Source organism: Leptonychotes weddellii, chromosome 1, assembly GCF_054177405.1.
Source record: "Leptonychotes weddellii isolate Sample4059 chromosome 1, ASM5417740v2, whole genome shotgun sequence".
NCBI classification, from domain to species: Eukaryota; Metazoa; Chordata; class Mammalia; order Carnivora; family Phocidae; genus Leptonychotes; species Leptonychotes weddellii.
In genome coordinates this window covers 27,157,799-27,170,541 of record NC_138369.1, presented here as the reverse complement: position 1 = coordinate 27,170,541, position 12,743 = coordinate 27,157,799, and the positions used below count along the sequence as shown (strand labels likewise).

The 12,743-nt window shown below is 48.5% G+C and overlaps 1 protein-coding gene and 1 long non-coding RNA gene across 2 annotated transcripts in view; one reads left to right on the top strand and one right to left on the bottom strand.

Moving 5' to 3' along the window:
* The window catches only part of LOC145716792 (uncharacterized), a 412,414-nt gene that overhangs the window by 355,568 nt on the left and 44,103 nt on the right, over positions 1-12,743 (bottom strand). The gene's annotated exons all lie outside the window — the stretch shown is intronic.
* The window catches only part of PRICKLE2 (prickle planar cell polarity protein 2), a 316,927-nt gene continuing 307,917 nt past the window's right edge, over positions 3,734-12,743 (top strand). The window contains exons 1-2 of the mRNA XM_081801442.1: positions 3,734-3,880; positions 4,661-4,746. Of these exons, the coding sequence (XP_081657568.1) occupies positions 3,839-3,880; positions 4,661-4,746 (128 nt within the window). The 5' untranslated portion in view covers positions 3,734-3,838. The remainder of the gene's footprint in view (positions 3,881-4,660; positions 4,747-12,743) is intronic.

Below are 12,743 nucleotides of genomic sequence, written 5' to 3'. Positions count from 1 at the left end.
AATGAGCATATGTTCATTACAGGAAATACATTTAAAAGGCAAAAATAAAAAAACCTATTTTGTGTGTCTCTTTCCAGTCTCTTGATGCCTATTTTGAGACGAATTAAAGCCAGACAGCCTCTACTGGTTTTGTTTTCCCACTTTGTATGATAGCAAAGGCATTTTCCATGTCAGTAATCATGTATGCGGATTTCTCCAGGTTCCATCAGTAATTGCACTGCTTGAGAGATGAGGAAAGAGCACACATCAAAGAGGTCTATGAAGGGCAAATGCAGCAATATAAAGCAAAATAAAATTGTCTACTGTTCACCTACAGCTGACAGTGAAATTGAGTTTTCCTTCCCGAGTTACCAAGCTTTGTCTTCCTAAGCAAGATAAAGTGCTTGTTGACTAGAGAAGTAAGATCCTGCTTCTCAAACGTGAGCCTCAGGTGTGAGTAAGCCCATGGAAAACAGCCTCCTGTTCAGAGGAGATAAGCCAAGGGGGACTCGTCCAGCAGGGGGTCATTTAAAAATTTTTTTTTTAGGGGCGCCTGGGTGGCTCAGTCATTAAGTGTCTGCCTTCGGCTCTGGTCATGATACCAGGGTCCTAGGATCGAGCCCCGCATCAGGCTCCCTGCTCAGCGGGAAGCCCAATTCTTCCTCTTCCACTCCCTCTGCTTGTGTTCCCTCTCTCACTGTGTCTCTATTAGATAAATAAATAAAATCTTTAAAAAAAAATTAAAATTTTTTTTAGTTTTACTGCTTTTTAAAAAAAAGTGGAAGTATGATTAACATGCAATGTTACATTAATTTCAGGGATTTTTATTTTAAGACTTTATTTGAGAGAAAGAAAGCACGTGACTCGGGGCTTGATCTTACAACCCTGAGGTCATGACTGGAGTGAAATCAAGAGTTGGACGCCCAACCGATGTCAGGGATGTTTTTTATGGCCGATGTCAGGGGAAGCCCCTGGTGCTCTGTTTAGGAGGTGAAACTGACCCCATGCATGTGGCTCGATCAGACATGTGGAGACCTTACATCTTCTTGGCCTCCCCTCTTTAACCGAGAAACAAAAGTGAAATGCCCAGATCACCCACACCACTTTCCCCAAGGGCATAATTACTGTTACATCCTTCACCAGCCACGTCTATCCAGAGGCAGGACGATTGCCCCCTGCCCTTGTACTTCCTTCCAGGGAATTTGAAGAAGGTGCTGCTTCCTCAGGATACGTTCCTTCCATCTGTTAGAAACTTGTAATGCATTGGTTTTGTTCCTGACCTTTACCGACAAGTTTTCATAATTAAAATACAAGTAGGCAATATCCACAGCGAGAACATGGTCCTCCCGACCCACACCTGCCAGTTAGAAGGCCATGCACAGTGCAGCATGGAGCAGGGAATGCAGCAGCCCTGCTGAGAAGGCCAGGTGAGGCTTCTGCATCTGTACTGATTATTCACCTGGCGTTTTAATTGCTACCACCCCTGCCCGCCACCTCTACCAAAGCTACTGCCTTCTCTTTAGTCATTCAACAAACATTTGTCAAGCATTTGAAATGAGCCAGAGCCTGTGCTAGGCCTGTGCAAATAAAGAGATGAATGAGCCATGGCGTTTACTCTCTGCAAGTGTACCATCTACTGGTGCTGGGGGGTGTTGGGTAAATACATAAAAGCAATATAAAGGAGTCTACCCTTTAGGTCCGTAAGCGTTGGGAGTTTATTTTTTACAGAGCTAGGATTATGGTGAGGTGAGTGAAGGAGGGACAGGTAAGTACAGGGTGGGATCTGGTCTTTATTTAAAATGTTGACTTTGGGGCGCCTGGGTGGCTCAGTCGTTAAGCGTCTGCCTTTCGCTCAGGTCATGATCCCAGGGTCCTGGGATCGAGTCCCACATCGGGCTCCCTGCTCAGAGGGAGGCCTGCTTCTCCCTCTTCCACTCCCCCTGCTTGTGTTCCTGCTCTCACGATCTCTCTCTGTCAAATAAATAAATAAAATCTTTAAAAAATAAATAAATAAATAAAAAATGTTGACTTCGTTGCATCAATTACGGTTCTTTAAAATATTGCATAAAAGTATTATTTATCTCAATTACTGAGTTTTTTGGGCTGCCTGTAAATTTCACTCCGCACTTGCCTCACCCTTGTTCTGGCCTGGAACTCAAATCAAAACCTTACTCTCTAGGCATTGATGATCATCAGCGAACACTGATGCAAGAGTTGGACGCCCAAGATACTCAGCAAGTATCTAAGCTGGGTCACGTCCCCGTTCTTTTGCGTTTGGGGTAGAGCTAGACTGGCCTTGCCACTAATTTGCTATTAGCCCAAGCACACAGCTTTTCAGCTCTCAGCCTCAATGCCTAAGCCCAGAGAAAGATCTTTTTGACAATGACAAGACATTTGACATTTATGGAGTCCTCACATTGTGCAGGTGTTGTTAGAGGACCTAGAGCCACTAAAGTGAACAAGCGTGGCTGAGGGCAAATAAATAACTAAACAAGATCATTTCAGTGTATGCCGTGGATGGTATGAGGGAGTGTCTGTGCGTGAGATGTTACAATAGGGGGTCAGGGAAGTTTTCTCAGGGGAGGTGGTGTTTAAGCTGAAACATCAATGGGAAGTGGACACCAAGGTCTATACCGCTCAGACTTGCAAACTTTTTTGTTCTTTGACAGCTAATCTCTAATGAGCCCTTAGTCTGTGCCTGTTATAACATCTATAACAAATCTACCTGTGCCCACTCATCTCTCTCAACAACACTGTGAGATTAGGACTCTTGTTGTATCTCTCTTTTTTTTTTTTTAAAGATTTTATTTATTTATTTGACGAGAGAGACACAGTGAGAGAGGAGCACAGGCAGGGGGAGTGGAGGGGGGAGAGGCAGGCTTCCCGCCGAGCGGGGAGCCCGATGCGGGGCTCGATCCCAGGACGCTGGGATCCTGACCTGAGCCGAAGGCAGGCGCTTAACGACTGAGCCACCTAGGCGCCCCTTGTTGTATCTCTTTTTATTCGATAAGGAGATAGAATCACAAAGTCCGTTGACATGGGAAGGTCACCAGCTACCAGGTGGTGGGAAAAGCACGGGCACGTGGTGGGGGGAGGGGGCGCGTCAAAGCTTGCCCTGCAAGGGGTCAACAGCCAGTTAGGGAGCCTGTATTCCAGGCGCTGGGCGGGTGGGGGCATCTGTCGTCCTCCTCTTCCTCATCTACCAGTACTTAGTGAACGCATTCCAGGCATGTCACAAAACTTTTTAAAATAGTCCATTTTGGAGGACGATGGGACTGTTCTAGATCTTGATTGTGCTGGCTGTTAACAGGTCTGTGTGAATTCGTCAAAACTGGCAGAATTGTGCACCGCAAGAGGGGAATTTTACTGTATGTGAATTCTACCTTCATTTAAAAAAACTTAACCCCTCATCCCTCCACCTCCAGCCGTTACCCAGGCCAAAGCACCAGGGGGCCTTCAAGTGGTCCCCGCCCGAACTTCGCCTGGGGTGAGGGACGAGCCCTTGTGGGCGGGCCCAGGTGCGGGAGCGGAGGTGGCGGCGGCCGGCCGGCGGGGAAGCCGGGGAAGGGAGAGAGTAGGAGCAGCCGGTGCGGGGGAGGGATGGGAAGAGCCCGCGGCCCGCGGGGCGAACCCGGGGAGGCGGGGGGATGCCGGGAGAGAGGGAGGGACCTGCGGGCGGGAGAGCGAGAGGCACCAGCAAGGGAGGCGGGGGAGGCGTGCGCTCCGGAGCGAGCCCGGGGCGGCGAGGCGGAGACAGCCAGGCCACGGGCCGCCGAGCGTGCCCGCCCAGGCGACCCGCCCTCCCGGCCGCGGTGCGGACCGACCGACCGACGGCGCTGCGTGCAGGAGGCGCCCGGCCATGTTCAGCCGGAGCTCCCGGAAAAGACTCTCCAGCCGCTCGGTGAGTGTCCCCCACCTGAGCGGGGCCGATCTCTGGGTCCCCCGGCCCCCGGGCCTCCGCGAGTGCCCCTGCCCAGCTTCCCCCCGCGCGGCGGCCGCGCACCTGTGACCCCAGGTAAGCCGGCCCCGAGGGCAGGGGGTCCGGGGCGCGCGGGAGCGCTGGAAGGCGCCGAAGGGGTTAAGTCCGGAAACCCATTCTGGGCGAGAGCGAGACCTGGAGCGGTGGCCCTGTGTGTCACAGTGTGGGGGCGCCCGGGAAAGCCCCCTCCCTCGCCTTTTCCCGTAAGGCAGATCGGAATCACAGTATCTAAGCTCCCCCGTCCAGCCTCTTGGAGCTCTAGCCGCGGACTTGACTTTGGGCTGTGTTTTGGGGTGTCCTGTGCTGCCCCCTTCCCGGGAGCACCGGCATGGCCCAAGGCGAATGAGCGATGGTCGCTTCTCGGGGACCCTGGGGAACAGAAAGGTCTTGCTTTTGTTTCTTAGAAACCCGTGACCAAGGTGTCTGGGGGAGACAAAGCCCCAGCCATGACCATTTCTTGGTGGCTTGGTGCCCACGCCAGAGGGTAGCCCGCCCGGGTCCACACACCCCTCCCACGAGGGAGACCACCCCTGGGGCGCCGGCAGCACCCCGCCCCGCATCCCCCACAACGGAGAGGAACGTTGGAGGCAAATTTGATACGGTGGGGTGGGAGGGGCAGGTCGTTCTGCCTGGGACGCCAGTGGGGCTTTGGAGGGAGCCCCCGTGGTGGAAACATGGTTGTGTTGTCTTTTTGTTTTGAAGTTGACTGGACTGGGGCGGATAGAGAGAGGCCAGCCATGTAACGCCTGTGGTGACCAGTGCCCCGGGTTCGCCTTGCATAAATGGAGGTAGGATGCATTAAATCCCATTCCTAAAGGCATAACAATTCCGGGGGTGGGGAGTGGGGAAACATATCTATATCTATACACACACACACACACGCCGATATTTATCTCCTTTTGTAAATCTCACTTGTAAGTCACATGGAAAGAATGCAAAGGCTGTTCCTTTAAGACTGGGGCTACATCTGCTACAAATATTGAAAGGTGGAAGTGGTGGCCAGACACTGGGGGATGCAGGAGAGCTGGGCTCAGGCTGCATTTTCCTGATGGGAGAGTTTTGAGTCCCTCCTACCCACACTCTGTGTATCTAAGTTGCTCAGCCCCAAACAATTCAACTTGGGCATGGCAGTGTCTCCAAGGGCCACAGCGCGGCGCAGTGTGTGGAGGATACCCCAGACTAGCTGGTGTTTTCAATTCAGCCCCTGTAGCTCTGGGTCCCACCCACAAATCCACTACTGCCCGCCTGCGCTGTGTCAACCCTCTTCGGTGGCCAGATGTTTCTTATTAATGGGCCGTGAATGTTGACTTCCAGGCAGCCCCAGCCTGGATTGGAATGATTATGTTTGGGAGATGCGGCATCGGGGTGCCCTCCCGTTGCATCTGGCTGCCGGGGCTCTGGTTGGAAAAAGTTGGGGTGCAGCCTTGCAGACTCTCAGTTTGATGATGTAAGATGAGGCGGATCCTTCTTGGCGACTTCACGAAAAGGAAGAACCAGTGACAGGAGAATGTCGGAGACGACATCCTGGCGTGTTCTCTCTTTGATGAGTGCATCTTTCCCTTTTCCCCACCACTCATATGGCCCTTTGAAGAGGTGGTTTCTGGGCACAAGGGGGGGAGAAGCCTGCTTTGATTTTATTTTACCCTTCTGTGTGTGCTTCTCTACTTTCTCCCGAATGGTAATGTGTGCTGGGCACCCAGTTCCAAGGAAACTCCCAGCCGGCTCCTTCAGAAATGAAATGCTTTTGTTCCTGCCTCCGACGGGTCTGGTAGCCTCTTTGCTTTGTTTCAAGGCGCTGAGCGCAGCCCTTATGGCTCCCAAGCATTTAATAACTTCTGTGTCAGAGGCAAGGCCAGGCGACCTTATAAATATGTAATGGGCAGAAAGAGGCATCCATCACTGCCAGTTTTGTAGCCCAAATAGGTGTGGTCTGAGCTGGCCCCTTGCACATCCCAACTGTGAGAGTAGGGGATCCATGGAAGAGGTGTAGGGGCCTGACTTTGTAAACCCAGTCCAGTATGGCAGGACTGCTGGCTTCTTTTCCCATCTCTCTGGTGCTCTCACGGGGGGTGGGAAAGGCAGAGTCAAGAACAGGAGAGTGCTTTCCCAGCTCCTCCCCTCCTCAGGAGCCTTGGGGTCACCTCTGACCAGAGGCCTGTGGGGTGGTGTGCAGTGTGGGGGTTGTGGCCTGACGCGCCTCCTTCTGTGTGACCTCTGGCCTCCAGTGAGTCACTTGGTCTCCCTAGTTCTTGGTTTCCCCAACCATCAGGTGGGAATAATCGTGGTACTCAGCTCACAGCATGATTGGAGGGGTTAAATGAGATACGGAAGACCCATGATTTGCCCAGGATCAGGTTTACGGTAACTAGTGGCTACGTTTGTTATATTTTTAGCTTCCTCTCAACTGCTGCTTGGGAGGAGGCCTCAGTAGCCCGTTTGAGGCTGCTGGGTGTCCAGGTTACGGCAGACGTTCATGACCACAGTTTCTTGGAGAACCTTCAGCCGTTTTAATCCAGTTGATTTTTGTGACGGGGAAAACAAGTGTTGTCTTTTCAGCCCATGAGGGAGCCTTTCTTTTGGAGAGAGACCCTTTCATGAGGCTGAGACGGGTTTTCATGCAGAAGCAGTTTCCCCATTGACAGCAGAAAGGCTTCACTGGGGCTCCATGAATGGGGTTTTTATGGTATTTCCGCCCATTGCTGGAAAGGAAGCAGCTCCTTGCTTTTGCTCCCTCCTTTTCCCCCATGGGCGTATTTTCTGGTGACCTTTTGGAAAAGAGGGACAGCCATTCCTGGGGGACAGCACAATGTTCTTTTTTGGCATTTTGGAGCCCACAGTGTGCTCACTTTCCACTCCTCTGACTGCGGAGGCTGTGAGCCCCTGGGAGAGACCGTTGTGCCCTGAGAGGAGCAAAAGGCTGGCCTGATGGAGGCTGAAAGGCTCCTTTGGGTCTGACCTAAAGAGAGAGAATTTCCCTTACCCCAGAGTACCAAGGCACCCTAAACATTACCGCGTAGCCTCTCCTCTCGCAACTCTGCTTCCACACTGGTCCTCTCCGATCCACTGCCCACCAGCAGGCACCTCCCCAAAGTAGAACAGAATGGAGGCCCTGCATCCAGCTCGAAGGTACTGGATGTAGGAACGTTCTAGGGGAGGAAGCGTGTTATAAACAAACTTTGCTTCCTCCTCTGGTGTAGTGGAGGGAGCTAAGGCTTTGAAGTCCAGACGGAGCTGGCCCCGCCGTCTTGCTCTGGCTTTGACAAGCTGTGTGACCTTAAGCAAATGGTTTGGGCTCCCTGAGTTTCATTTCCCTCCGCTGTCAAAGTGGGCTCTCTCCACTGAACAAATATTTGAGTGCCTGTTTTGTGCCTGGCTCTCCGCTGGTGCTGGGGATACAGCAAAGAACACACCAGACAGGATTCCTGCCCTCATTCAACAAATAATTACATTTTAGATAAGGTGGTCAGTAAAGGACTCTCGGAGGAGGTGACATTTGAGCAGGGACCTAGATGAAGCAAGTGGAGGAGGAGGAACCCTGTGGATTCAAACCTGGGGCGGGAACCAGCTGTTATCACCATCTCCTGGGAGCTTGCTAGAAACGCAAAATCGCAGGCCCTGCCCTAGACTTATTGAACCAGATCTGAGCTTTAACAAGATCCCCAGCTGATTCGTGTGCACCTTAAAGAGAGAGAGAAATGGGGAGTTCTAACAGCCCTGTAAATAACGAATTGTTCTCTGTACTTTGGGGCTTCCTCTGTGTGAGGAAAGATGCCAAAGGTCCCGTGGAAGGCTCATAGAGTTCATGGGGATTTCCCTGAGTTACAATACTCTTTCCCCATTTCTGTTATCACCCACACCTGTAGGTGGCAAATGTGCGGATTTGTAGGGTTTCTAAAGGAAAAAAAACCCCTAGGAGGGCTCACAGTTGTCAAGCACAGTGCTGTCCTCCACCTGATCTAAGGCAGGTGACCCGGCCACAAAGCAGCAGCACCTCAGGGCAGCCTGGAGCCAGCCCCGCAGTGGCCGGGCACCAGAGGGGATTTTCATTAAGAGGAACATTAAGGCATCTTCATGGACTGCGGCCAGAACGAGATCATTAATAACTAAGCTCTCCGTGTACTATGAGACAGCATGCTCTGTGGGGGTTAATTGAGCTTGCTTGTTTGCAACCAGTTTGAGCAGGGAGAGAAAAATAGCCATTTTTACAGGGAAGATTTGCCCTTAAAATGCCAAGGCTCGATGAATAAAAGCAGTAATAATAACGCCAAAACATCAGCCATGACAAGGATGGGCGCTTACCCTGTCCCGAGCTGTGCCTCCACCTATTACATACATTTCTAATTCGTCCTCACCAAACTCTCCAAGGTAGATGTGGGGATTTCCCTCATGAGGAAACCGAGGCTCCAAATTGTTAAATAATCTGTCCCAGGTCTCCTGGCTAGGGAGAATGAGCCAGAATTTAGCTCTAAAACCCCGGTTCATTTTCTTGTGACTTACTGCCTCTTGTTATCTCTCTGTTGTAAGGCAGAGGGCTCTCCGGTCACATCCAGCCCGCAGGTGGATTTTCTTTGGTCTGCACAGTGTGTTAAGTAAGAGGGCTTTTTATAACGTTAAAATCCAGGTTTCCAACTTCTCTTTGAAAATGCAAGGATGTGGTACCAAAGAGCCTCCTTTGCTACCTTGGCAGCATATGAGTGGTTTTTCTTCAGGTGGATGTGACCTCGGCTTGCCGTCGTCTCTGACATTTCCAGTTGCACTGAAGGGCCTCTTCAAATATTTAGGCGACCTGTCCCATACTGGAAGTGATTGGAGTTTGTAAACCCTGAATAAGCATGCTCCTCTCTCAATGACCTTAAAAAATAGTACGCTTCTGTAGTAGTAGCTACCATTTTGAAAGCTCTGACAATGTCAAGCAAGCGTTCTATGTCTTTCTTGTCTTGCCCTGACAGCAGTCCTTGGAGATGGCGCAGTTATTTTTACCTGTTTTAATAGATAAGGAAACGGAGTCTCTCGGGGTCAAACAATTTGTGTAGATTCTATAGCCAGCCAGTGGATGGTATTCCAGCCTTGTCTGACTGCAGAATTCTGTGTCTGGACCAGGATTTTTCAAACTTCGCTGGCATGTGAATTCCCAGGGCATCTTATTCAAATGCAGATTCCGACTGAACAGGATTGAGGCAGGGGCCTAAGATATTGCATTTCTAAGAAGCTCCCAAGTGATGCTGATGCTGCTGGTCCAGGGAACACACTTTGAATAGCAGCAGTCTGGACCCGGGGTCGGCAAATTAAGTCTTGCTGGCCAAATCTGACCCTTTACCTGTTTTGTATGACTTATAAGACATACATGGTTTTAACATTTTTTTAATGGTTGGAAAAAAAAATGGGGAGCCTGGGTGGCTCGATCAGTTTGAGTGTCCGACTCTTGGTTGCAGCTCAGGTCATGATCTCAGGGTCATGAGATTGAGCCCCGCATCAGGCTCTCTGCTCAGTGCAGAGTCTGCTTGTCCCTCTTCCTCTGCTCCTCATCCTGCTCTCTCTCTCTCTCTAAAATAAATAAATAAAATCTTTAAAAAAAAATGGTTGGAAAAAAAATTAGGGATATTTCATGACCTAGGAAAATTATATGAAATTCAAATTTCAGTGCCCATAAATAGCTATCTGAACAAAGTCAAGTGCATTTGTTTGCATACTGTCTGTGGCTGTTTTCTTGCTATAGTGATAGAGTTCAGTATTTGCAACAGGGATCATTTGGCCTACAAAGCCAAAAACATTTACTGTCTCGCCGTTTACAGAAAATGTTTGCCAGTCACTGGTCTGTACCACTGTGTAGGGGAATATGCAAGTCGCTTTCCTTGGTTTTAGAAGAAAGGAGTCTGAGAAACTTTTGGAATTAGAACCAGAGGAAACCTCCCCTCCAACCTGGATGAGATTGGTGCAAAAATCAAAGACAACCAAAGAACCAGGGAATAGACCAAAGCCATTTCTAAAGGGCATGTGGAGATGAGGCTTGCAAGACCAGATCAATGCACTTCCCGTGGATTCTAAGCTCCTTGTAATCCCTTTAACGTTTCAGCTTTGCTGATAAATGTAGATTCGACTTGAGTATTAAAAGACGGGCTTTTAGAATAAGCCTCCTGGAGTTGCACTTTCAAGAGCCGCTGACATGGAAAACTCAGACCAGTGGTAGTTTTGTGAGGTGGTTTTAGTTATGCAGAGCGGTTTGTCTCCGGACAGCCACAACCGGAGGCCTTTCCAGCCAGGATACTTTGGCCCCACGCAGCTGCCCCAGAGGCTGCGCTCACTGGGTCAGCCAAGACTGCCTTGAAAAGCATCTTAGTTGCCCGGGCAGTTATGTTGATTGATGACTCGAGTGGTGATCTGGGGAGATGCCGGCCTGGTTTCCTTTAGTGGATTGTTTTTTTTTGTTTTGTTTTTTTAATTTTTATTTTATTATGTTATGTTAGTCTCCATACAATACATCATTAGTTTTTGATGTAGTGTGTAGTGATCCACAATTCATTGTTTTCTTATAACACCCAGTGCTCCATGCAGTACGTGCCCTCCTTAATACCCATCACTGGGCTAATCCATCCCCCCACCCCCCTCCCCTCTAGAACCCTCAGATTGTTTCTCAGAATCCATAGTCTCTCATGGTTCGTCTCTCCCTCCGATATCCCCCCCTTTAGTGGATTGTAATTTGGCTAAGAAATGGGTTCCCACCAATTATTTTGCTTGGGGAGGAAAAACACTCTGTCAGTTGAAGGGCCAAGAAAAGGGTGGGGGTGAAAGGAGATGGGGTGTGTGTATGTGTGTGTGCACCCAAGACGCATGCCTGGAATCCTCAAAGTAGGGAAGGATCCTTAGCAGCTCAGAAGCTTGCTGTTTGGCTCATTTTAGGTCCTTGGCATTTGATAATATGCTTGATGGAAGCTTCAGCACCTTTGTAGGATTTTTCTCTTGAAGAAAGCTATTAGTTCATCCCAGTATGTCCGTATTATTGTCTCTGATTTTGAAATAAGGCATGGCTATTATAAAGTACTTTAAAATCACACACCCTCCCACACACATACACATATAAAACTTACATAGCCCACAGAAGAAAACCCTTAATTACACCTTTGAGAGCAGGGGTCAGCAAACCACAGCCAGTGGGAGAAAATCAGGCTGCTACCTGGTTTTGTATAGCCTACTAGCCAAGAATAGTTTTCCTATTTTTAAGTGATTGGGGAAAAAAAAAAAAAATCAAAAGAAGAATAACATTTTTTGGCACATAAAAATTGTATAAAATTTACATTTTAAGTCCATAAATAGAGTTTTAATGGGACACAGCCATGCTCCTTCCTTTAGTATCCTCTCTGGTGGCTTTTGGAATGGCAGAATCTGGTATCTGAGACAGCCCTTGTGGTCCAGGAAACTGAAAGAGTTGACCAAGTAGCCCTGTGCTGAAAGTCTGCGGACCCCACAGCTAGACTTCTCAAGATCTATTGCTTATGGCTTGGTTTTTATTTCCTCAGATTCATTCAAATTATTATTTGTTAAGATTTTAGAGAAAATATACATTTTATATGGTCTTTTGTAGCATACTTTAAGATAATTATAAAAAGAGGAAAAAGATCGAACCTAATACATTTATTAGCTTTTAAAATCCAGTGTATGGGTTATCAGTGAATTGAAAATTGTCTGCTCAGGGCCACTTTGGTTGTTTTCCATCGTTCCTGATTATATACTGTATGATGATAGCTTTTCTTATGCTACAACAGGGCTACATGGAGCTCTTGTCAAATTGTCCTCCAAATAGATGGTGCCAAATTCCACCCCTGCCATTGCAAAAATGTGCGTATATTTATGTGTTCTTCAGGCTGAAACTTTGAAACATCTCAGCTTGTATAGCAACCTTGTTATTAATCCTTGTTTAATCACCCTGAGTGACAATTTGTACCCGATGAACAGTGAGAAAACACAGAGCACTGATGTCAGTCATCTTTTTTTTTTTTCAAAATACGTTTTATTTGTCTTTAATCTGGAAAGTGGTACTCACATTCTGTTGAAAGGTTGTCATTCATTCTTATGCTTCTGTTGCTTAAGGTTGGTGGGATGAGGGGGAATCTCATAAATGTGTTATTTTGTGGCCTGTTGGTTCAAAAAGCTGTAAGGTTATCCTTTAACTCTGCCATTAATGAGAACCCCAGGGGGAATTCCCTGTGGGACAGAGGGAGCATTCCCTAAAGGGAATGATTGCCAGAGCATTGAACATTTGGAGATCAAAAGGATTCTACCTGCGTTATGTATGGGAGAGCCATGGGGGGTGATCTCTGGGGAGAAATGTATACTTTGAGGCAGTGTCATAAAAACTTCTATGAAGCGGATAAGGGCTTATGTGGGAACATTAAGGCTGAGTGGTTAAAGGGACAGGCTTTAAAGACATTTTGCTGGTATTGTAGTCTTGGTTCTGTCTTTTACTAGCTAAGAATCCTTGAAAACCTTTCTGAGCCTTCCTTGGTTTTCTCATCTGAAAAATGGGAATAATATTACTACTATGAAGTTTTCAGGAGGATTACATGGGATAAAGCATGGAACATGCATCATTGTGTATGGTGTGTAACGTAAGCCCCATAGGTTTGTGGTTGAAAGAAAGATGAATAGCAGAATTGGATAAGGAGTAGGAAGGCGGGAGTGCCTGGGGGCTCAGTTGGCTAAGCATCTGACTCTTGGTTTCACCTCATAGCATGATCTCATGGGTTGTGAAATCGAGCTCCTCATTGGGCTCTATGCTCAGTAGGGAGTC